The sequence below is a fragment of the Pelophylax lessonae genome (assembly GCF_965119305.1).
Source record: "Pelophylax lessonae genome assembly, chromosome: 2".
Lineage (NCBI taxonomy): Eukaryota > Metazoa > Chordata > Amphibia > Anura > Ranidae > Pelophylax > Pelophylax lessonae.
Window position 1 is genome coordinate 558,896,748 of NC_138769.1, and position 22,180 is coordinate 558,918,927.

The following is a 22,180-nucleotide window of genomic DNA, read 5'->3' on the forward strand; positions in this document are numbered from 1 at the left end:
TTCTGCACATTGTTCTATAAATAAATAACACCAAGGATCACAATTCAAAAAAGAAAAAGGACACATTGACCACAACAGCTATCAAATGCTTGCTTCTGACATGCATTGAAAATGACAGGTTGAGGCCTATAGGTTGCTATAGGCAACTTCTGTACTTTGCCTTCCCCTAGTTTATTTACACAGTGCAGCGTTTATATCTGTGTTAAGTCGTATATTGTATTTTTTCATACTCTGCAGCTCCTGCACAGTCTTCCAGATGAATTGCGAGCTGACATTGCCATGCACCTCAACAAGGATCTGTTGCAAATGCCACTGTTTGCCCTTGCCAGCCGTGGATGCCTGCGTTCTCTGTCATTAAACATTAAACCTTCCTTCTGCACGCCTGGAGAATATTTGATCCGGCAGGGGGATGCCCTGGAATCATTATACTGTGTGTGCTCAGGATCCATGGAGGTACTCAAGGATGGTGTTGTCCTGGCTATATTAGGTGCGTGCTGAGATCAAAACTTTTTTTTTTTCATTATTTGCAACATTATGGCTACATTCACACCTGAGCGTAGCGTTTTCTACCGCGATTTTACCGCGATTTACAGGCGTTTTTTGTGCAGGCGTTTTTAGATTGAATAGAGACCAATGGAAAATGCCTGTAATCTGCCCAAAAAGAAGCTCATGTACTTTTTTGAGCGTTGAGGGCGTTTTGCTCACAGCGTCAAAAACGCTCAGATGTGAACAGGGGCCATTGAAATGAATAGGATTTGTCTTGTTGGGCGTTTTGAGAGCTGATCCTAGAGCAGAAAAACTCCCCAAAAATGCCCCAAAATGCCTACATGTGAACGGAGCCTAAGAGAAATTAATTTAGAAATAATAATACTGACTAACACATTATACAAACGTGAAAGCAGAGGGTGATCACTTCTTATAATTGATATTTATAGCTGCTCTGAAAAAAACGGACAGGATTGTTTCATTTTAAAGGCTGCTAGTTCAAAATGAAAAAAGGTCCACTATGCAAAAGATCTACTAATAAGTAAATAAGAAAATGCAATAGTTTAATTTTATTTTACTCTTTAATCTAGTGCTCTATGTTTCTGGCCGTGTTAGTCAAAGGAAGCCAAATAGCAGACATGCCCCTCAAAGTGCTACAGGTTTTTTTTTTTTTTTTCTAAGATTGGATGTGACATAATTGAACATCAATCTTATAGTCATACTAAAAGATATACATTGGTGGGCAGTTACATTTATGATCCAATGAACATACAGTGCCCTGAAAAAGTATTCACACCCTTTGAAATTTTCCACATTTTGTTATGTTACAACCAAAAATGTAAATGTATTTTATTGAGATTTTATGTGATAGACCAACACAAAGTGGCACATAATTGGGAAATGGAAGGAAAATGATAAATGGTTTTCAAAATGTTTTACCAATAAATATGTGAAATTTTGGATTTAGGTCTGGACTTTGACTGGCCCATTCTAACACGTGAATATGCTTTGATCTAAACTATTCCATTGTAGCTCTGGCTGTATGTTTAGCATTGTTGTCCTGCTGGAAGGTGAACCTCCGCCCCAGTCTCAAGTCTTTTGTAGACACTAAAAGGTTTGCTTCTAGGATTGCCCTTTATTTGGCTCCATCCATCTACCCATCAACTCTGACCCTGTCCCTGCTGAAGAAAAGCATCCACACAACATGATGCTGTTAACACCATGTTTCACAGTGGGGATGGTGTGTTTAGGGTGATGTGCAGTGTTATTTTTCCTCCACACATTGCTTTTAGGCCAAAAAGTTCAATTTTGGTCTTATCTGACCAGAGAACCTTCTTCCACATGTTTTCTGTGTCCCCCACATGGCTTATTGCAAGCTGCAAATGGGACTTCTTATGGCTTTCTTCTTGCCACTCTTCCATAAAGGCCAGATTTGTGGAGTGCACGACTAATAGTTGTCCTGTGGACAAATTCTCACACCTGAGCTGTGGATCTCTGCAGCTCTTCCAAAGTTACCATGGGCCTCTTGGCTGCTTCTCAGATTAATTCTCTCCTTGCCCGGGCTGTCAGATTTGGTGGGCAGCCATGTCTTGGTAGGTTTGCAGTTGTGCTATACTCTTTCCATTTTCAGATGATGGATTGAATAGTGAACAACTTTATCCCTGACCTGTCTGGTGTGTTCTTTGGTCTTCATGATGCTGTTTGTTCACTAAGGTTCTCTAACAAACCTCTGAGGGCTTAACAGAACTGCAGTATTTATCCTGAGATTAAATTACACACAGGTGGACTCTATTTACTAATTAGGTGACTTCTGAAAGCAATTGGTTCCGCTAGATTTTAGTTAGAGGTATTAGAGTAAAGGGAGCTGAATACAAATGCACACCATACTTTTCAGATATTTATTTGTAAAATATTTTAAAAACCATTTAAAAAAAACATTATGTGATAGACCAACAATTTGTGTTGGTCTATCACATAAAATGCCACTATCACATAAAATGCCAATAAAATACATTTACGTTTTTAGTTATGACAAAATGTGGAAAATGTCAAGGGGTATGAATATTTTTTCAAGGCACTGTATTCTTTCATCACCATATTATAACATTTTGTATAATGGTAATAATTTCATTATTTGCTTTGTGCAGGTAAAGGTGACCTGATTGGCTGTGAGGTCTCCTGTGAAGATGCTGGCATTAAAGCAAATGCAGACGTCAAAGCTTTGACTTACTGCGACCTTCAAGGGATCAGTCTGAAGGGTCTTCGTGACACTCTGTCACTCTATCCAGAATATGCACATAAATTCACAGGTCAAATCGTGCACCAGCTCAGCTACAACTTGGGAAGCAGCAGATGTGAACCAGAGGTAAGTGAGAGACCACCACAATTTGAAAAATATATTGAGCAAACAGACGAGTCAGACTGGCAGCTGAATTCTGTTTGGGTCTTATTGGTTAATGCACATTGTCACCTAGCTGTTAGAGATGAAAAGTCTTAACTGGACGTGCGCATGAGTGACCTGGTGAGTCACCCTTGGCCATGCTGTGTCTTCAAATAACAAAAAGATAAAAAAAGTCAAGAGACGTATGGTAAATAGATACTAATAAAAGCTTATATACCATTCATATTAGTGATCGACTGATATCGTTTTTTCATTGCCGATACTGATACCGATATTTTGGCGATCCCAAATCGGTATCGGCCGATATTTTTGTACATTTAAAATTTTGCAAAATAAACACAAATTTAGGCAAAAATCTGTTACTGAACATGTAAAACTTTATTATCATTTTTAACATTAAGGGCTCATTCTTCACACCTTAACTGCATGAGAACTGATAGGAAAACTTCAATTGCAGTGACATTTAGTTTCACATCATCCTGATTGTGCATTAATGCATAATAAACTGCTGCAGTAGTGCACTCACTCACTGCAATAATTTTAAATCACTACTGCAGTGCAGTCAGTGCAAAACTGCTAGAAAAAAAGCTAGGCAACAGCTAGACAGTGGATTGGACTAGAGTCAGTGGACTACCGCTGCAGTAGGGCACTCACTGCAACTACTGCAGTCAGTGCTAAACTGCTAGAAAAAAAAGCTAGGCAACAGCTAGACATTGGATTGGAGTCATTGGACTACCTCTGCAGTAGGGCACTCACTGCAACTACTGCAGTCAGTGCTAAACTGCTAGAAAAAAAGCTAGGCAACAGCAAGACAGTGGATTGGATTGGAGTCATTGGACTACCTCTGCAGTAGGGCACTCACTGCAACTACTGCAGTCAGTACAAAACTGCTAGAAAAAAAAGCTAGGCAACAGCTAGACAGTGGATTTGAGTGGACACTACTTTTTTCAATACTCCCAGTTAAGTAGAACAATATTATACTGCATAAAGCAGAACATTTCAGCATGTCCATGGTCACCTGTTAAAGAGCTTCTGTTTTGTATATATAATGTCACTTCATAAACATGCTCAGGAGGAGAGGAGGACAGAGGAGCAGAGTGAGAGAGGTATCTTCTAGCATGGGAAGCAAGTCTTTTGTAGCGTGCCTCATTTTCTTTCCACCACTGAAGAGGGTCACTTCTTCTGTCAATTACTGGTTCCTTCAAATAGAGATGAAGTTCATCATCCAGGCTCATTATTGCAGATTCAGAAGAAATTGAATCCTCCCCATGAGGCCCCAATAAAACACTGAAAATGTCCTGATCAATTCGGCCACGATGAAGAAGATTCTGTTCGTAGACGTATTTTTGGACATTTTTCTGTTTTTGAAGCATGTTGCTCTTTCATATTATAAAAATAGTGATCTGAACTTTTCTGCAGGAACCTCCTGCACCTCCTGTTGAATATCTTCTGTCAGCCATTGTTTTGTCTTTGCCAATACATCAACAGAAGAGAAAGCATGGTTCTTGTATTGAGGATTCAAAAGACTTGCAAGCAAAACATTTTTAATCTGTTCATGCTTTTCAAAACATATATCAATCAAAGCTCTTTGGCTTGACAGACCATCATTTGAAAGCTGGAGGGTGTTGTGTGCCATGACACTGAGGTATGACATATCATCAAGCCTCATTCCTTTCCACAGGTTTGCTCCACTGTCTCAAAGTAGCACAAGCATCACTTGGTCTTTGTTAATTCCTTCAAGCATGCCTAGAAACATTTCTCTACTGTACTCAGTGTGGGATCCTTGCATCACTTTTGTATTCAACACCAATTGCCTTTTTGTCCATCCGCTGTCAATGAAGTGGCATGTAAGAATCATTAGTGACTCTGACTCTGTTTGTCCTGACCAGCAGTCAGTCGTGAATGAGAGTGAGTTGCCAGCATTCTCTGGTTGCCGCATAGCCTTTACTTTGTCAACGAAATTTTGGTGAATCTTTCCCAGCATTTCTGTTCGATAATACTTCTCACTCTTCAGTGTGTAGCTTGGCTCAAGTATGGACATCAACCGCTTAAATCCTGAGTCATACACCATTGTAAATGGCTGGTTATCAGTAACAATCATCCCTGTGATTACTCTGTCCAGCAGTTGGGATCTTCCATCTGAATCTAGACAGTGACACCTGTTTGTTTCAGAAACATATCTGTTATTGTTGCATGGGATACTGGAGGAGGTATTTCAAAATCACATTGATATTCATTTTGTTTTTTCTGTGCTGCATGATATAATTCAATATGATGAACTCTTAGATGGGCCCAAAGATTTGACGTATTTTTGTTTTTTGCAGTTACTGATCCCATGCTTATATTGTTTGTGCATGTGTTGCACACTGCTGCTTTTCCTGGAGAAGGTTGAGACGAGAAATAGTCCCAGACCACACTTTTTCTCTCCTCATCCATCTCAATTGCAATTTGAAAGACACAAAAAAGTAAACAAAATGGCTTGCTGGCACCCTGTTGTGGGTCGGTCGGTGGCTGACGCCTGGCAGTGTGGGTGGCTTGCTGGCACCCTTGTGGGTTGGTGGCTGATGCCTGGCACTGTGGGTGGCTTTCTGGCAACTTGTTGTGGATTGGTGGCTGACGCCTGGCAGTGTTGGTGGCTTGCTTGCTGGCACCCTGTTGTGGGGTGGCTGGCTGCTGTCACCCTGTTGTGGGTTGGTGGCTGACGCCTGGCAGTGTGGGTGGCTTGCTTGCTGGCACTCTGTTGTGTGGTGGCTGGCTGCTGTAACCCTGTTGTGGGTCGGTGGCTGACGCCTGGCAGTGTGGGTGGCTTGCTTGCTGGCACCCTGTTGTGGGGGTGGCTGGCTTCTGTCACCCTGTTGTGGGTCGGTGGCTGACACCTGGCAGTGTGGGTGGCTTGCTGAGTTGCTGGCACCCTTGTGGGTCGGTGGCTAACACCTGGCAGTTTGGGTGGCTGGCTGGCTGGCACCTTGTTTTGGGTCGGTGGCTGACGCTTGACAGTATGGCTGGCTTGGTGTCACCCTGTTGTGGGTGGCTGGCTTGCTGCAACACTGTGGTGGGTGGCTGGCTTGCTAGAACACTGTGGTGGGTGGCTGACATGCTGGAACACTGTGGTGGGTGGGTGGCTGACTTGGTGTCACCCTGTTGTGGGTGGCTGGCTTGCTGGAACACTGTGATGAGTGTCTGGCTTGGTGTCACCCTGTTGTGTGTGGCTGGCTTGCTGGAACACTGTGGTGGGTGGGTGGCTGGCTTGGGGTAACCCTGTTGTGGGTGGCTGGCTTGCTGGAACACTGTGGTGGGTGGCTGGCTTGCTGGAACACTGTGGTGAGTGGCTGGCTTTGGGTCACCCTGTTGTGTGGGTGGCTGTCTTGGGGTCACTCTGTTGTGTGGGTGGCTTGCTTGGTGTCACTCACCCTGGCTTATTGTGGGTGCCTAGCTGGCTTGCTGAAACACTGTGTGGTGGCGGGTGGCTGGCTTGCTGTCATCTGGGTGGCTGGTTGGCTGCTCACTGGAACCCTCTTGTGGAGTGGCTGGCTGCTGGTACCCTGTTGTGGGGTGGGTGGCTGGATGCTGACCTGGCACCCTGTCCTGTGGCAGGTCAGATGCCTGGCGGCTGGCACCCTGTGGGTGGGTGGGTGGCTGGCACCGTGAGCACCGTGACCAGACTGCAGCTGGCTGCACAGTGCACACGAGGCTGTCCGAGGTGTGGGAGGCGGTCTTAAAGGGCAGAGGACGTGTGCAGCGCGCGGTGAAATAGCGTCACGTATGGGCCATGCAGGCGTGGGAGGCGGTCTTAGAAGGCAGAACGTGTGCAGTGCAACATACGCAATGACGTCAAGAAAATATCGGTAACTTCAGAGGCCGATTCCGATATATCGGGGAAAGTGCATATTGGCCCCCGATATATCGGTGTTGCCGATATTCGGTCAATCTCTAATTCATATACAAACATATATTTTGGATGCCACGAACCATTAAAACAGAAACAACTTTGTCTGTGATACACATGCCACCACTCAACCTATCCGAGCAATCAACAATGCGCGGCCTTGAAATGTGCAAATAACACAATCCTCAGTTACTGCAATACTGTCCCTCAAATGTACATTGAAGATATCAGCATCAAAGGGAGGGAAAATAGTCTTTTTGCAGCATTTGACATCTGTTAGCGTACTAATCATCTTCAGTAGATAACGTCAGTACATTCATTATCCTAAAGCCACCTCCATTTCACTCTGCAGCTTGCATAACTGAGCTGCTAACAGCAGTTTTCCAACTTAATAGACGAGTGGAAACTGAAACAAGTATATAGGTAAGTCTATACACTTACAATGACTCCAGTTCACTAAGATATGTTGGTGTGTGTATCTTTGTCAGTGGCTAGCCCTGCAGAATTTTTCAAACTAGGCACACGCTTCTGATTACTGCATATCTGTGCTGTGCCATCGCTGGGCCATCCTGGATTTTAGCATTATTGCTTATATGATATATCAACGGTGTAATTAGGCTTTTGCCTAGAGTTTCTGTTTAATTTAAAAAAAAAAAAACAGTGGAAGGGCCTTCAGGGTAGTGGTTGTAAAGTTAGGGGGGCCTATAATGTTTTTTGTTGAGGCCTCGTTATATATGGCTTTGCTTCTGGAAATAATGTTTGATAATTCTTGAATTAACACTATGCCTTTACCTTCCTACCAGACTCAAATCCATACCGAACACTCTTCAAGGACAGATCTACCAGACCAAGCTTCCCCAAATTTAAATACTTCAGCCATCACCCCAAAGAATTCCCCTCACCTCCGGCTCTCTCCATCTCGATATTCTAGAGACAGTCCACAACACAGATCTCAGGAAGTGACTCCAAGACGTACTCCTCACAGGGTGACCACTACTGAACTTCAGATACCACTGCTGTCCCAATCAAGGTCACCAGATCTGAGCCCAAGGTACAGTACAAAGATAACAAAGCTTCTAAGATTTTACATTTCATTCATAGAAGCTATAGTACTGGCTTCTATGAATGAAGCAGCTGGAAAGAAAGGGTGACTAATGGCATTTTTCCACTGCAAGTACCGGCTCGGCTCTACTCGGCCCTGCTTGACCCTGCTTGGCCCGGTTTGCTTTTCCACTGCTGGCACCGCATGGTATGGTGTTGGAACGGTTCGGTACGGTACGGTATGGTTTGCTTTTCCACTAAAACTAGTACTAAGGTTAAGTGGGTGGGATAACAACGGGGTGGGTGGGATTCTCTGACCAATCAGTGGCTAGTAGTGACTGCATGCAAAGGATTGTGGGATATGGTACCGGATATGGTACCTCTTGGAACCACAATCAAGTAGGTACTGTTTTTGAGAGCTGTACCATTCGGTTCCATGCAGTGGAAAAGCGCCGCCGTACCGTACCGTACCGAACCGTTCCTACATCATACCATGCGGTACCAGCAGTGGAAAAGCACAAAAGCGAGCCGAACCGTTCGGTTCCATGCAGTGGAAAAGCGCCAATAGTTGGACACTCTTGATGAGACCCTGTGACAGCTTCCGCAGTTCTGTTAATCCCAGCTGCACCAGACGATTACGGTGGATGTGGGGGCAGAGCTGGAGGTGCATGGATGGAGTAGCATTTCACCTAACAAAAGAGGCATCAGTACAAGGGTCACATCCTGCTGTAATCTGTGTCCGTTGTGCTTATTTTAGTGTTTTTTATTTTGCCTGCACTTAGGCTTTAGATAGAACTGTGGCCGGGCTATGGGCATTCAACTAGTTACATATTTTAACAAGCAGTAAAATAGGCTAAAAAACAAGTCCTCACTGACCTCTGTAGCTGTGAACAGAGTAGAGCAATTCAATCTCAAAAAGATTAAAGTGGTAGTAAACTGTTATTTTAAACTTGTACCTACAAGTAGGCATAAAAATAAGTGTTACCTGTAGGTTTAGTGTATATTTCCTAAATATATCCTAAATTTGCGCAGGAGATATTCACATCGGCTCTGGCTGGTGATGTCACCTGTGCAGGCACAGTGACTCTGCATTCAGGGTGCACTGAATGTGCCATAAATGCAGGGCACCATGCGCATACATGGGAGTGGAGTCATTGCGGCCTGGCCATTCAAACGGCTAGAAGGAAGACTGGGCAAAGATGGAAGCTGCGGGACCGGTAACAGTTCAGTGCTGAAGGATTTCATGTGAAAGATAAGTCAATCATAATGTGCTAGTATGATAGCACATTATGGCATAAACCTGCATGGGGCCTAAGTCCTTCAAGTAAGTTTGCAGCACTTTTCTTCCCTCTTCCCATGTGCCTGCTCTGTGTTTACATTAAAGATTAGAAGGCTGGTAGGTTGTTAAGTCACCGATGGGAGAGAGGACATAATAAAACTCTATTGTGAAAAAATAAAGTGAAACTATTTTAGCTCTAGTGGATTAAATACTCCACAATGCCCCCAGATACAGATGTCATTAAGAACATATTTAAAGCATTTTACTTAACCAAAAAATATGCATATCACTTCTGTATTGAGATTAATACTAAAGATATTGACAAACCAATAGACCCATAGCTAGGGTATAATAAAATGTGCCCTGTGCCTGTGCTTTTCATCAAACTACTGTTATTCACCCATACCTGGTCTTTAATGCATACCTCCTTAACTTTCTTAGCTATACTTTATAAATGTGCTAGTAATTACATTTTATATTTTGAGAACACCATTGCCATAGCCATGAGGGTAAAAAGGCCTTCAGTTTTTTTATACACTTGACCAATCAAGTAGTTATAGTAGATATTTTGTATTCTTATGTACTGAGTTAATATATTTTCAACACAATGCTAAAATGTACAGTATATAATTTTTAATGCACAATCACTCTACTCTCCTAAATATTTTCACATTGCTGTTTCTTCCAACAGGGTTGTTGATGGCATAGAAGAAACTGGATTAGCCCAGCAAAAGTTTACATTTTCAAACTGTAGCTCCCATTTAAATGCTCCAGGTAAGACCACCTTCATGGAAAAGTTCAGAAAAATCACCAAGTTTATTTATTTTTGTGCTTTATGTTAAAGCGGAGTTCCACCCTGGATTTTTTTTTTTTTTTTTAATACCCCCGGGACAGTCAGGGCTAGTGCATTCCACAATGGCTAGCCTCTGATCTGTCCCGGGTTGCACTTACCTGCAAGACGAAATACTTACCTTGCAAACGTCTTGTCCAGCGCTGCCATCTCAGATGTGGGCAGCTTGAAGCCAGCGCGTCCTCTTCGGCGTCTTCTTCCGCCTTCTGTGGTCCCACGATGCTCTGCGCCGGCCCCGACGTCACTTCCGGGTCGCGCGCGTCACCCCTCCACAGCTTCTGGGCATGCCCAGAAGCTGTTTAGAAGGGGATGACGCGCGCGACCCGGAACTGACGTCGGGGCCGGTGCAGGCGCAATGATTCCTGGGAGCTATGACGTCCAGCTCCCAGGAATCATTGCAGAGCCAGGAAGTGACGACGGGCCGCGGCCGAGGAAGGAGGAAGAAGGAAGTAAGGTAAGTATATTTTCTTCGCTACGAGGTAAGTAAAAAAAAAAAAAAAATATGCGATTATCCATTTCTTTTTCAGGTGACCCGGAGCGAGAAGATGGAGGTAAGTATAAAAATAGGGTGGAACTCCACTTTAAGTTATCAATTCCCTTTAGGATTCGATCTGTATTGTACTACAGATCACCACACTGATTCTAACACCTAGCTAGAGGCTATGGAGGTATCTGGAGAAGTAGGTAATGTTATCCAGCATGCCTCATCAGCCCCTGTGCCTTTGATGTAGATACAATGGTCTACTCCTCCACATCAAGTAACAATGCTTGAGCACCTCGGTGGCTCATTCCTATACTGAGCATTGTATTGACGCGACAACTGGCTGTCAACACAAAATTTGCATGGATGGTCCACCGTTATTACTCAAAGTAAATCAGTCCTGAACTATAATATGTATGGAAAAAGATGAAGCAAGCACAGAAAGTAGCCCATAAATGGTTGTTAATCTCTAGCAGACCTTTAGCAGAACACAACAAAACATTCTAGCATTTCTGTCATTTTAATTCACTAAGCCCTAATTTATGTTGCCCCAATGCAACTTCAGCCAATGTACATTTCAGCACATCACAACATACGCTATATTACCAAAAGTATTGGGACACCTGCCTTTACACGCACAGGGACTTTAATGGCATCCCAGTCTTAGTCAGTAGGGTTCGATATTGAGTTGGCCCACCCTCTACAGCTATAACACTTCTTGGAAGTCCACAAGGCTTAGGAGTGTGTCTATGGGAATGTTTGACCATTCTTCCAGAAGCAAATTTGTGAGGTCAGGCACTGATGTAGAAGAGAAGGCCCAGCTCGCAGTCTCCACTCTAATTCATCCCAAAACTGTTCTATCAGGTTGAGGTCGGGACTCTGTTAAGGCCAGTCAAGTTCCTCCACCCCAAACTCGCTCATCCATGTCTTTAAGGACCTTGTTTGTGCACTGATGCACAGTCATGTTGGAACAGGAAGAGGCCACCCCCAAACTGTCCCTACAAAGTTGGGAGCATGAAATTGTCCAAAATGTCTTTGTATGCTGACATCTTAAGAGTTCCCTTCATGGGAACTAAGGGGCCAAGCCCAACCGCTAAAAAACAACCCCGAATTATAATTTCCCCTCCACCAAATGATTTCAATCAGTGCACAAAGCAAAGTCCATAAAGAAATGGATAAGTGAGTTTGGGGTGGAGGAACTTGACTGGCCTGCACAGAGTCCTGACCTCAACCTGACAGAACACCTTTGGGATGAATTAGAGCAGGGACTGCGAGCCAAGCCTTCCCATCCACATCGGTGCCTGACTCCACAAATGTGCTTCTGGAAGAATGGTCAAACATTCCCATAGACACACTCCTAAACCTTGTGGACAGCCTTCCCAGAAGAGTTTAAGCTGTGATAGCTGCAAAGGGTGGGCCAACTTAATATTGAACACAATGACTAAGACTGGAATGTCATTAAAGTGGCATGTACGTGTAAAGGCAGGCGTCCCAATACTTTTGGTAATATAGTGTACATGTGTGTTGTGTTGCAAAAAAGGTTCCTGTTTAATGTTTGTGACTTGGCAGCCCATTCTAAATGAACATGTTATGTTGAAGTAGAACTATGGTCTGCCATTAAAAAAATATCTTCTGAAGCCCTTAAAGCGGAGTTCTGGCCACAAAATCGATTTTGGGCCATCCGCTTGCTAAGCGGAACCTGAAAGAGAAATGGATAGTGCCGATTTTTTTTTTTTGGTCACTTACCTTATTATAGAAGAAAATATACTCAGCTTCCTTCCACTTCCTCCCTCTGCGGCCGCGGCCTACGCCGTCACTTCCGGTTTGCGATGATTCCTGGGAGCTGAACGTCATCGCTCCCAGGAATCAATGCGCCTGCACCGGCCCCGCTTGTCACTTCTGGTGCAGGCGTGGCATTCCCTGCTAAACAGCTTCTGGGCATGCCTAGAGGCTGTGCAGGGATGCTGTGCCTGCACCGGAAGTGACGAGTGGGGCCGGTGCAGTGCATTCTGGGACTCCGACGTCACGGAAGAGGACAGGAAGAGGGACGCTGCGGCTTCAGCTGCCCACACCTGAGATGGCAGCGCTGGAGAAGAACTTTTCAAGGTAAGTATTTCTTCTAAAAGGTAAGTGCAGCCCGGGACAGTACAGAGGCTATCCATTATGGAATTTACTAGCCCTGACTGTTCCGGGGGTATTTTTAGTTCAAATTGACCCCCGAGGGCGGAACTCCGCTTTAATTATAAGTGCTGTGGACTAAGAAATCTATTATAAGTGCAGATGTAAAGTCCCACAAATGCCTGTTGAGCTTCAAACTATTTAAAAAGTGATTGGTTGGGGGAATGCACATACACTAATTATGCTGCCCTGACCATAATATCTAGGTGGTTGTTGTTGCCTAGGTTATGTATAAATGTGCATACACCTCAATCATTGTAGTATGTACCTATACACATCTAGATCTGAGAGATCTTACACAAAAGAGATAGTTCCATCTGCAATACACATTTGTAGATAGGGTTAAATAATATATACAAATTACACACTAAACAGTATTTATAATACATTAACAGTATAATTCCCCTGGCTTAAATTATGTTTACAAATTGCCCACAACAACCATATTTACAATACAATGTACAAGTATGGAGTTAGTTTACCTTTCCACTTCTGGTCGGGACATGGTGACTGCCGTGTGTCCCCACACCAAAAAAAGGAACAGGAAGGTGTAGCAGTTTTTCCAAGCCTTGTGCCTGATGTGGGTCTGCCATTGTTACCGGAGACACCTCCAACACTTTTGAGTTGTGAACCCAGGTGTGAGAACTGAGACAATGTCGATTCCAGCATCTTTGGTTTGTTTTGTTTTATTGTATTAGGGGATTGGAGAAGGGAATGCTCCTCTGGCTCAACTAGGTACACTTTGGGACACTTGAAGAAAAATGCCTGTTGGCGCTGTCTTGACGCCAGCTGAATGCTGACCAGCGCTTCCTGATGCCTATAGATACTGTAGTACTCAAACTGTGCTGGAACTTCGACTTTAACTCAAAAGATCCAGGACTGTAGAACACTTGACTCCTGACACTGCTTTAGCTCAAAAGTCACTGAACAGCTCCCTCCAGCCCTGTACTGGCTGAGGTAGCTCTGTGTAGATACTTGTGCTGCTGCAACTCTTAACCTTGTACACTTCCCACTGTACACTGACTCTTCAGGGACCAAACTACAGGCGCCCCCTTTCACATGTTAGGGGCCTCTACCTAGGTACCCCCTCTAATACTTCAGGGTCCTCTGATAGGGCACCCCCTTTCACCGCTAGCTGACTCCTGGATCCCTAGAACCTTCTCCGGAGTGGTCCCTTCTGACACTAGGCAGACCCCCAGGGGCAGTCCACGGTACTCACGACCTTTGTAGGCTTTCCTGGAACTGTACCCCTCCCTCTCTCCGCTGGTTCTCGGCACACCGAATCCCCTCCACAGCTCAGCTTCACACTCTCTGGATTCCCAGGCCACCACCTGGGACACCCACTTCCTCTGACAGGAGGAGAGACAGTCGTACTCTCCCTCCTGGGACTCTGCTTCCTGCCAAAGACGCTGCATCATGCGTTCCCTTCAAACTTATACCCACTCCCAGAATCCTCTGTGGCAGAATCTGCCTTCAGGGGTAGATACAAACCTGACTGAGCCACTGATTGGGTTTCCTCCACTGCCCTATGAGAATCCTCTCACAGAGCCAGTGGGGAGACTCCCCTCTCAGTAACCTCACCTGGGAGACATGACAGTCCAGCTGAAATCATGGCCCTGCTGTTAACCACTTCCCGCCCGCCATATTGGCAAATGACGGCGGGAAGGTGGTTGCATTATCCTGACCGGACGTCATATGACGGCGGCAGGATAATGTGCTCTGCGCGCCCCCCAGGGGGCGCGCAGAGAGGCGATCGGTAATGCAGCATGTCACTCTGCCACACCGCATCTCCGATCTCGGTAAAGAGCCTACTGACGTAGGCTAATTACCATGTGACCAGCTGTGTCCAATCACAGCTGGTCACATAGTACACAGGAAGAGCCGTTGATCGGCTTTCCTTAGTTCGTGCCTGACAGGCACGAGTAGAGGAGAGCCGATCTGCGGCTCTCCTGACAGGGGGGGGTCTTCACTGGTAATCAGAGCATTGATTACCAGTGCAGACCCTTTGGGGGGGGGGTGCCACTAGAACCACCAAGGATGCCCACCCATGACCCAAGGGATGCCCACCATGGCCACCAGGGATGACAATCAGGGCTCAGGGAGCCCGCCAGTGCCCTCCCTATCAGTGCTGCCCGCCAGTGCCCTTCCCATCAGTGCTGCCCACTAGTGCCCATCATTGCCATCTATCAGTGCTGCCCACCAGTGCCATCTATCAGTGCCCATTAGTGCCCATCAGTGCCGCCCATCAGTGCTGATCATTGCCGCCTATCAGTGTCCATCAGAGCCGCCTATCAGTGCCCATCAATGCCGCCTATCAGTGCCCAGCAGTGCCGCCTATCAGTGCCCACCAATGCTGCATATCAGTGCTCCCTGTCAGTGCCCATCAGTGCTGCCTATCAGTGCGGGCATGTTAGTGCCACCCCATCAGTACCTCCTCATCAGTGCAGGAAAAAACGTATCTATTTACAAAATTGTATAATTGTTTTTCAAACTTTTTGGTCTTTTTTTGTTTAGCAAAAAAGAAAAAAACTGTCAGTGATCAAATACCACCAAAAGAAAGCTCTAATTGTGGGTAAAAAATGACATAAATTTGGTTTAGGTAAAGTGTTGCATGACTGCGCAATTGTTATTCAAAATGCAACAGCGCTAAAAGCTGAAAATTGGCCTGGGCAGGAAGGGGGTGAAAGTGCCCTGTATTGAAGTGGTTAAGTAGCCAAGGCCCACTATACTTTACCTAGCACCTACCTGTAATGTGCTACAATAGCTTGGTGACAAAACATTTTAATCCCTTTCCTTTCTGTACTGTGTCTAAAATAACTCTCCCTAATTGGTCACTGTACCTAGCAAATGTATATTGGGCACAGCCTGATTGGATGAGTAAAAGAAAGCTGCTGTTTCCTACCCATGTAGTGACCAGGGTAAACAAAAGGCCAACCTTTGAAGTGGAACTAATTACAGTAACACCAACACAACACTTAATACTTTTAATATATTTCCTTCTAACTGAAATATATTTCTAATTACAATACTATTTATAGCTGTTAATGGAGATTTCACACAAACTCATTATGTAACAGTGTCATCACAAAGATGAACAATGCTATATTAAGAGAGAACTGTGGAAGAAGCGACACCAACTTCTGGCTACCAAATCATTTATTAGGACATTTTTTAAAAAGTATATAATTTATTCACCCAAAACATCTATAAAAAAAACTTTACCTGAAAAACAAACACCAATAATTCCCTATTAACCTCCTAACCTCCCATCCTTCACCTTCCTAGCTATCCCCATAAATCCCCACCAACCACCCCGAGCCAACAAAAGCCACCACGTGATCTGCCACCTAGAAATGTTCTCCCCGGTAAAACATTTTTACAAATGTATATCATTTATGTACTCAAAATATATTCTAAAAAAATAACATGAAAACAAGCACCATTTCCCTATCCACCTTCCATCGCTCCCCTTCCAAGCTATTCCCACTTATGTATATCTGTATCAATGTAGTGGACTTTTACCAAATAGGACATGCCCATTATCATCACCACAGTATAGCACTATACGTTGCCTCTATGCAGATTACATGAATGTGCATATTTTACATTAGTGTGCACATACATGTTGATACCCCTTTGTCTTCATATATCTGAGTACAAAATACAAAAAGTTATTCAGCGCTCGATCAATGAAGCCCTGATAATAAAGCTGCTGAAAACTGAAAAGGTCAAACCCAAAACCTCAGTAAATATGTGTAATGAAAAATAGTGCAGCCCTAAATTAAATTAAATAAAATAAAAAATAATACTAATAAAATAAAACTAAAGAATATGAACTGTATAAAATACATATACAACATACAGTGGGTACGGAAAGTATTCAGACCCCCTTAAATTTTTCACTCTTTGTTATATTGCAGCCATTTGCTAAAATTGTTTAGGTTCATTCTTCTTCCTCATGAATGTACACATAGCACCCCATACTGACAGAAAAACACAGAATTGTTGACATTGTTGCAGATTTATTAAAAAAGAAAAACTGAAATATCACATGGTCCTAAGTATTCAGACCCTTTGCTGTGACACTCATATATTTAACTCAGGTGCTTTCCATTTCTTCTGATCATCCTTGAGATGGTTCTACACCTTCATTTGAGTCCAGCTGTGTTTGATTATACTGATTGGACTTGATTAGGAAAGCCACACACCTGTCTATATAAGACCTTCCAGATCACAATGCATGTCAGAGCAAATGAGAATCATGAGGTCAAAGGAACTGCCTGAAGAGCTCAGAGACAGAATTGTGGCAAGGCACAGATCTGGCCAAGGTTACAAAAAGATTTCTGCTGCACTTAAGGTTCCTAAGAGCACAGTGGCCTCCATAATCCTCAAATGGAAGACGTTTGGGACGACCAGAACCCTTCCTAGAGCTGGCCGTCCGGCCAAACTGAGCTATCGGGGGAGAAGAGCCTTGGTGAGAGAGGTAAAGAAGAACCCAAAGATCACTGTGGCTGAGCTCCAGAGATGCAGTCAGGAGATGGGAGAAAGTTGTAGAAAGTCAACCATCACTGCAGCCCTCCAACAGTCGGGGCTTTATGGCAGAGTGGCCTGACGGAAGCCTCTCCTCAGTGTAAGGCACATGAAAGCCCGCATGGAGTTTGCTAAAAAAACACCTGAAGGACTCCAAGATGGTGAGAAATAAGATTCTCTGGTCTGATGAGACCAAAATAGAACTTTTGGCCTTAATTCTAAGCGGTATGTGTGGAGAAAACCAGGCACTGCTCATCACCTGTCCAATACAGTCCCAACAGTGAAGCATGGTGGTGGCAGCATCATGCTGTGGGGGTGTTTTTCAGCTGCAGGGACAGGACGACTGGTTGCAATCGAGGGAAAGATGAATGCGGCCAAGTACAGGGATATCCTGGACAAAAACCTTCTCCAGAATGCTCTGGACCTCAGATTGGCCTGAAGGTTTACCTTCCAACAAGACAATGACCCTAAGCACACAGCTAAAATAACGAAGGAGTGGCTTCACAACAACTCCGTGACTGTTCTTGAATGGCCCAGCTAGAGCCCTGACTTAAACCCAATTGAGCATCTCTGGAGAGACCTAAAAATGGCTGTCCACCAACGTTTACCATCCAACCTGACAGAACTGGAGAGGATCTGCAAGGAGAAATGGCAGAGGATCCCCAAATCCAGGTGTGAAAAACTTGTTGCATCTTTCCCAAAAAGCCTCCTGGCTGTATTAGATCAAAAGGGGGCTTCTACTAAATACTGAGCAAAGGGTCTGAATACTTAGGACCATGTGATATTTCAGTTTTTCTTTTTTAATAAATCTGCAACAATGTCAACAATTCTGTGTTTTTCTGTCAGTATGGGGTGCTATGTGTACATTCATGAGGAAGAAGAATGAACCTAAATGATTTTAGCAAATGGCTGCAATATAAAAAAGAGTGAAAAATTTAAGGGGGTCTGAATACTTTCCGTACCCACTGTATATATATATCATAAAAGTCCATAAAAGGTCCAACGGTAGAGCAGATCAGTCATCAGATAAGACAGCCTTCAGTGGAGAAAGATGAATGGCATGCAGAGAAGCTCCAAATGTGACAGCCCATCCACCAATAAAACTACTGCCTCTCACCTCCCCATTATTATTATTCATATATCTGAAGCAGCTTTTCTGACCATATATTCATTGATTCCATAGTGTTCACATTTTCTGCCTTTTCCAACCGGGGAGGACTTTCTAGATGGCAGATCACGTGGTGGCCTTTGTTGGATCAGGGTGGTTGGTGGGGATTTATGGGGATAGGTAGGAAGGTGAAGGATGGGAGGTTGATAGGGAATTGCTGTTTGTTTTCAGGCTTTTTTTATATATATGTTTTGGGTAAATAAATTACATACATTGTTAAAAATGTTCTAATAAATGATTTGGTAGCCCAAAGCTGGTGTCGCTTCTTCCACAGTTCTCTCTTCATATAGCATTACCTGTCAAGTTTACCAGTGGAGTCCACATAATCCAGCTTCCTGTGATGTTGTTCCCATGATGCTGCATTGCTCCTGAATTCAGAGAAGCAATGCCACTCTAATGTATGCGGTGCCTGCTTTCACTACAGAGGGATAAAAATTGTTCAAGGGGCGTGGCTATCAGCATTGTCACCTCTGATCCACAAGCCTGTAGTTTTTTTTTAATTAGCACCTGGCCATAGCTAGTCCTGCCTACTACTGCTTTCTGGATTGACAGCAATCCCTCTTTTACTGAAACCCTCCCACTGTGAGCTGCAGTGTTAGGAGGGAGAGCATGTGAGACACTAATCAAAGAGGATGCGGCTCAGTCGGGGAAGGTAAAGGGAGTTTTTTGTTTATTTTAAGAAACTTGTCTATCACATAGTAACTGAATTTGGGTACTTGTTAGACTGTTATACAGAAGCGTTTAGTCTTACTTTAATGCAATATACATTAACACACCACAACACACTGAAACACATTAGACAGGTGGTAAAGTTTATGCTAGCCAGTGGTAGCATAAAATGTTTTTAATAAGAAGAGTGCAGAAGAAGTTATATCATTTATTTATACTTTTTTAGATAATTTGTTCCTGACATCGGAACCAAGAGCTACTGAAAGTGTGGACCGATTGAGTCAAGCGGTGAGTGGTTCTGGGTCACGTGTATTGTAAAAATAAAATTGCTTTGTTCTCAGCAAAACACAAACTAAAGGAAATTAGCAGTATTCCTTTTTACCGCAGTAAACAAAAAAAAATAGACTAAGTTTAAGAGAATCACAAAAGATGAAAGGTGTCACCACAGAATGAGCATTATATACGGTAATTCTCATAGGAGACCTGTGAAATGACTGATGTCATCCTTTTGAAACACAATTCAAGGTACAGCATATAGGGCCCTTTCACACGGGCGCTCCGTATTTCCGTAAATCATCCTATTTTTTTGCGGATGATTTACAGACATAATGTAATATGTAATAATGTAAGTCTATGGCATTGTGGATGTCAGCGGAATACCATCCGCTGACATCCGATTTTCCTCCTTTCAGTTCTGTTCTGTTTTTTGGAACGGAACAGAACCCTATTTTTCCTCCGTTCAAAAACGGAAAGGAAGCAAAATCGGATGTCAGCGGTGTCATCCGCTGACATCCGCAATGCCCATAGACTTACATTATGTCCGTATATCATCCACAAATGGATGGGATGATATGCGGACATACGGAGCGGATGACACAAGTGTCATCCGCTCGGTTAAAAAAAAAAAAGTCCTGCAGCGGAGCAAAAAACCGGAGCGGCTGTGTGAAAGAGGCCCTAATGAGTTGAATCCTTACTAGTACAACAGAGACCCTGATGATCATACACCTGGTAATCAGGCATTTAAGAAAAGAAAAAAAAAAGTTACACTTAAAAAAAAAGCACTAATACTGTTATAAGTAGATCTTTACCTTTACAATCCAGATATTAGACCTATCTACATCTGAATACAACTTAATGCCTTCAGGTTAGTTACATATAATGGTGTTAATACACGATTAGAATATCGCCCGATCATTCGACCACCGACTTTTGAAAACGTATTTGTCGGTCGAAAACGTTGCCAACATACACGGTCTGAATATCGCCCGACCGTTGCCCGCCGACCATCGAAACAGTGTTCGTCGGTCGAAAACGTTGCCAAGAACGTATACAGATTAAAACTGAACGACCTCAACACCAACGTATCGAATATCGTTCTTTCGCAACCGAGACGACAGAATTTTTCGTGTTTTTCAAACGGTATTTTTCGTTCACAATATCGATATCGCTCATTGATGGCTGGGCATTAACGAGTAGAATATCGGCCGATCGCTCGCTGAACGGAAATTTTCGGCCGATTTTCTTATCATGTATTCCAGCCTTTAGTCAGGGTGAAATAAGACACATGTCCATCAAGCTCAACCAATAGTTAATCCGCTTATCATAACATAAAAGGTCACACCTATATCTTTCTTTTTCCTGCAGGTATCTGACTTGACGTGCCAAGTGCAAGAACTGAGAGAAGGCCTTCAGTCTCTCCGTCATGCCGTTCAGCTATCATTAATGCCATACAATACCTCACCCTGCTGCCATGGAGGAGACTTCCATACACACTGTGGAGGCAATTTACACTCTCCTGGTGATGCAGCAACTACCTGTCCTACACTTTTTCATCCTCCACGGGTAGAAAAGGCTTCTCAGGTCTGCTACATGCATAATGCATCCCCAACCTGTTCCGAGGGACATCTGTCTTGGCTTTGGACACCCCCTACACCTATGTGGCTGCACTGCACAGGGTTTGAGCAGAGGGACTTCAGCCAACCTGGCACTTCTACCCTCACTGCAGAAGAGCCCCATAATGCTACAGACCCTCACTCTGTAGAAATGCACTTTATGCTTCCAAACAGAGGAGGCAACACAGATCCTGAATACTGGTCCAGGGAAGAAGGAACAGGAATGTAAATATGAACTAGACTAGTATTAGAAGGAACTTTTTTTTTAAAGATGTTATTGAGAAAAAGAGTGGTTGTAATCAAAGCCGGGACAAAGTTATCCAGTGCCCAGGACAAAGGTGCCAAACTGCGCCCCTCCTGCTCTTCCTTGTCCTTGCCCTGGGTGCAGCAGCACTGTTCATAGATAAAAGTCAAGTAATGTACCAATTTCACAAATTCAAATACTAAAAATATTTTCCCAGGTTGAGCTAACATTCTTTATTTATATTTCAAGCTAGTTGAAGTCATTTCATGGTTTCTCCTTGGAGCCTGTAGGCAAAACAAGACGTGGCACCCATAGTAAAACAGCCTGCTGTTAACACCTCCATTGTATAAAATATTTTCTTACTTTACTGGCTCTAACCTGGCAACATCAAGTCAGTAGATGTGAAATAGAACATGGGCCAAATGTAAAAAATGTCATAAATGCATACTTACCAACATCCTAAGTCACTGACACCTTGCCCACGGTTTTCATTCGGTCCGCCCACTTTCTAGGTGGGCATGCCCAAATCACGTCAACTTTACAAGTTGGTCCATCCTGACCACACCTCCAAATAGGCAGGGACCTCCCATCATGCCCATTCAACATGTTGGTCCCACCCAGACCTCTTGGCAATACCAAGTGGTTAAAGCACGGTTAAAACTTTGTGAAATAAGCCCAATGTGTAAATCTTTGAGATGAGGAAAAAATATGTGGTCAATAACTACAGGGCTGGGTTTAACCGCATCCAATTTGCATGACAGGAGACTATGACTGGCTCCCAGTGGAGCCGGTTCACACAGCTCCGAGTTGGCCGCGGTCCACACTGGAAATGGGTCCTGTGCATCTTTGGCTCAGTTTCAAGTTCGAATTTAGGCAAAAAATCGGACATGATTTGCACCTTAAACAGTGAACAGGAATGCCCCGGATCCCATGCTGTGAGCCACGGCTGCAGCTAGTGTGAAGCCGTCCTAAAGAGAAAAGCCACCACATTGCTTCTGCTACCTACAGACACAGTCCTACTTTGTCTCTTGGTCAGTTTAGCCCTGCAATGCTGACCACATATATAAGGTTTAAT

The 22,180-nt window shown here is 43.9% G+C and overlaps 1 protein-coding gene across 2 annotated transcripts in view; it reads left to right on the forward strand.

Annotated features, from left to right (window-relative positions):
• KCNH3 (potassium voltage-gated channel subfamily H member 3) overlaps nucleotides 1–21,863 on the forward strand; it is a 148,647-nt gene extending 126,784 nt beyond the window's left edge. For both annotated transcript variants that reach the window (XM_082244360.1, XM_082244361.1), the window contains 6 exons: nucleotides 238–487; nucleotides 2,634–2,851; nucleotides 7,577–7,824; nucleotides 9,785–9,867; nucleotides 19,196–19,257; nucleotides 20,614–21,863. In XM_082244360.1, coding sequence (XP_082100486.1) covers nucleotides 238–487; nucleotides 2,634–2,851; nucleotides 7,577–7,824; nucleotides 9,785–9,867; nucleotides 19,196–19,257; nucleotides 20,614–21,090 — 1,338 coding nt within the window. In that variant the 3' untranslated portion in view covers nucleotides 21,091–21,863. The remainder of the gene's footprint in view (nucleotides 1–237; nucleotides 488–2,633; nucleotides 2,852–7,576; nucleotides 7,825–9,784; nucleotides 9,868–19,195; nucleotides 19,258–20,613) is intronic.
• The last annotated feature ends 317 nt before the right edge of the window (nucleotides 21,864–22,180 follow it).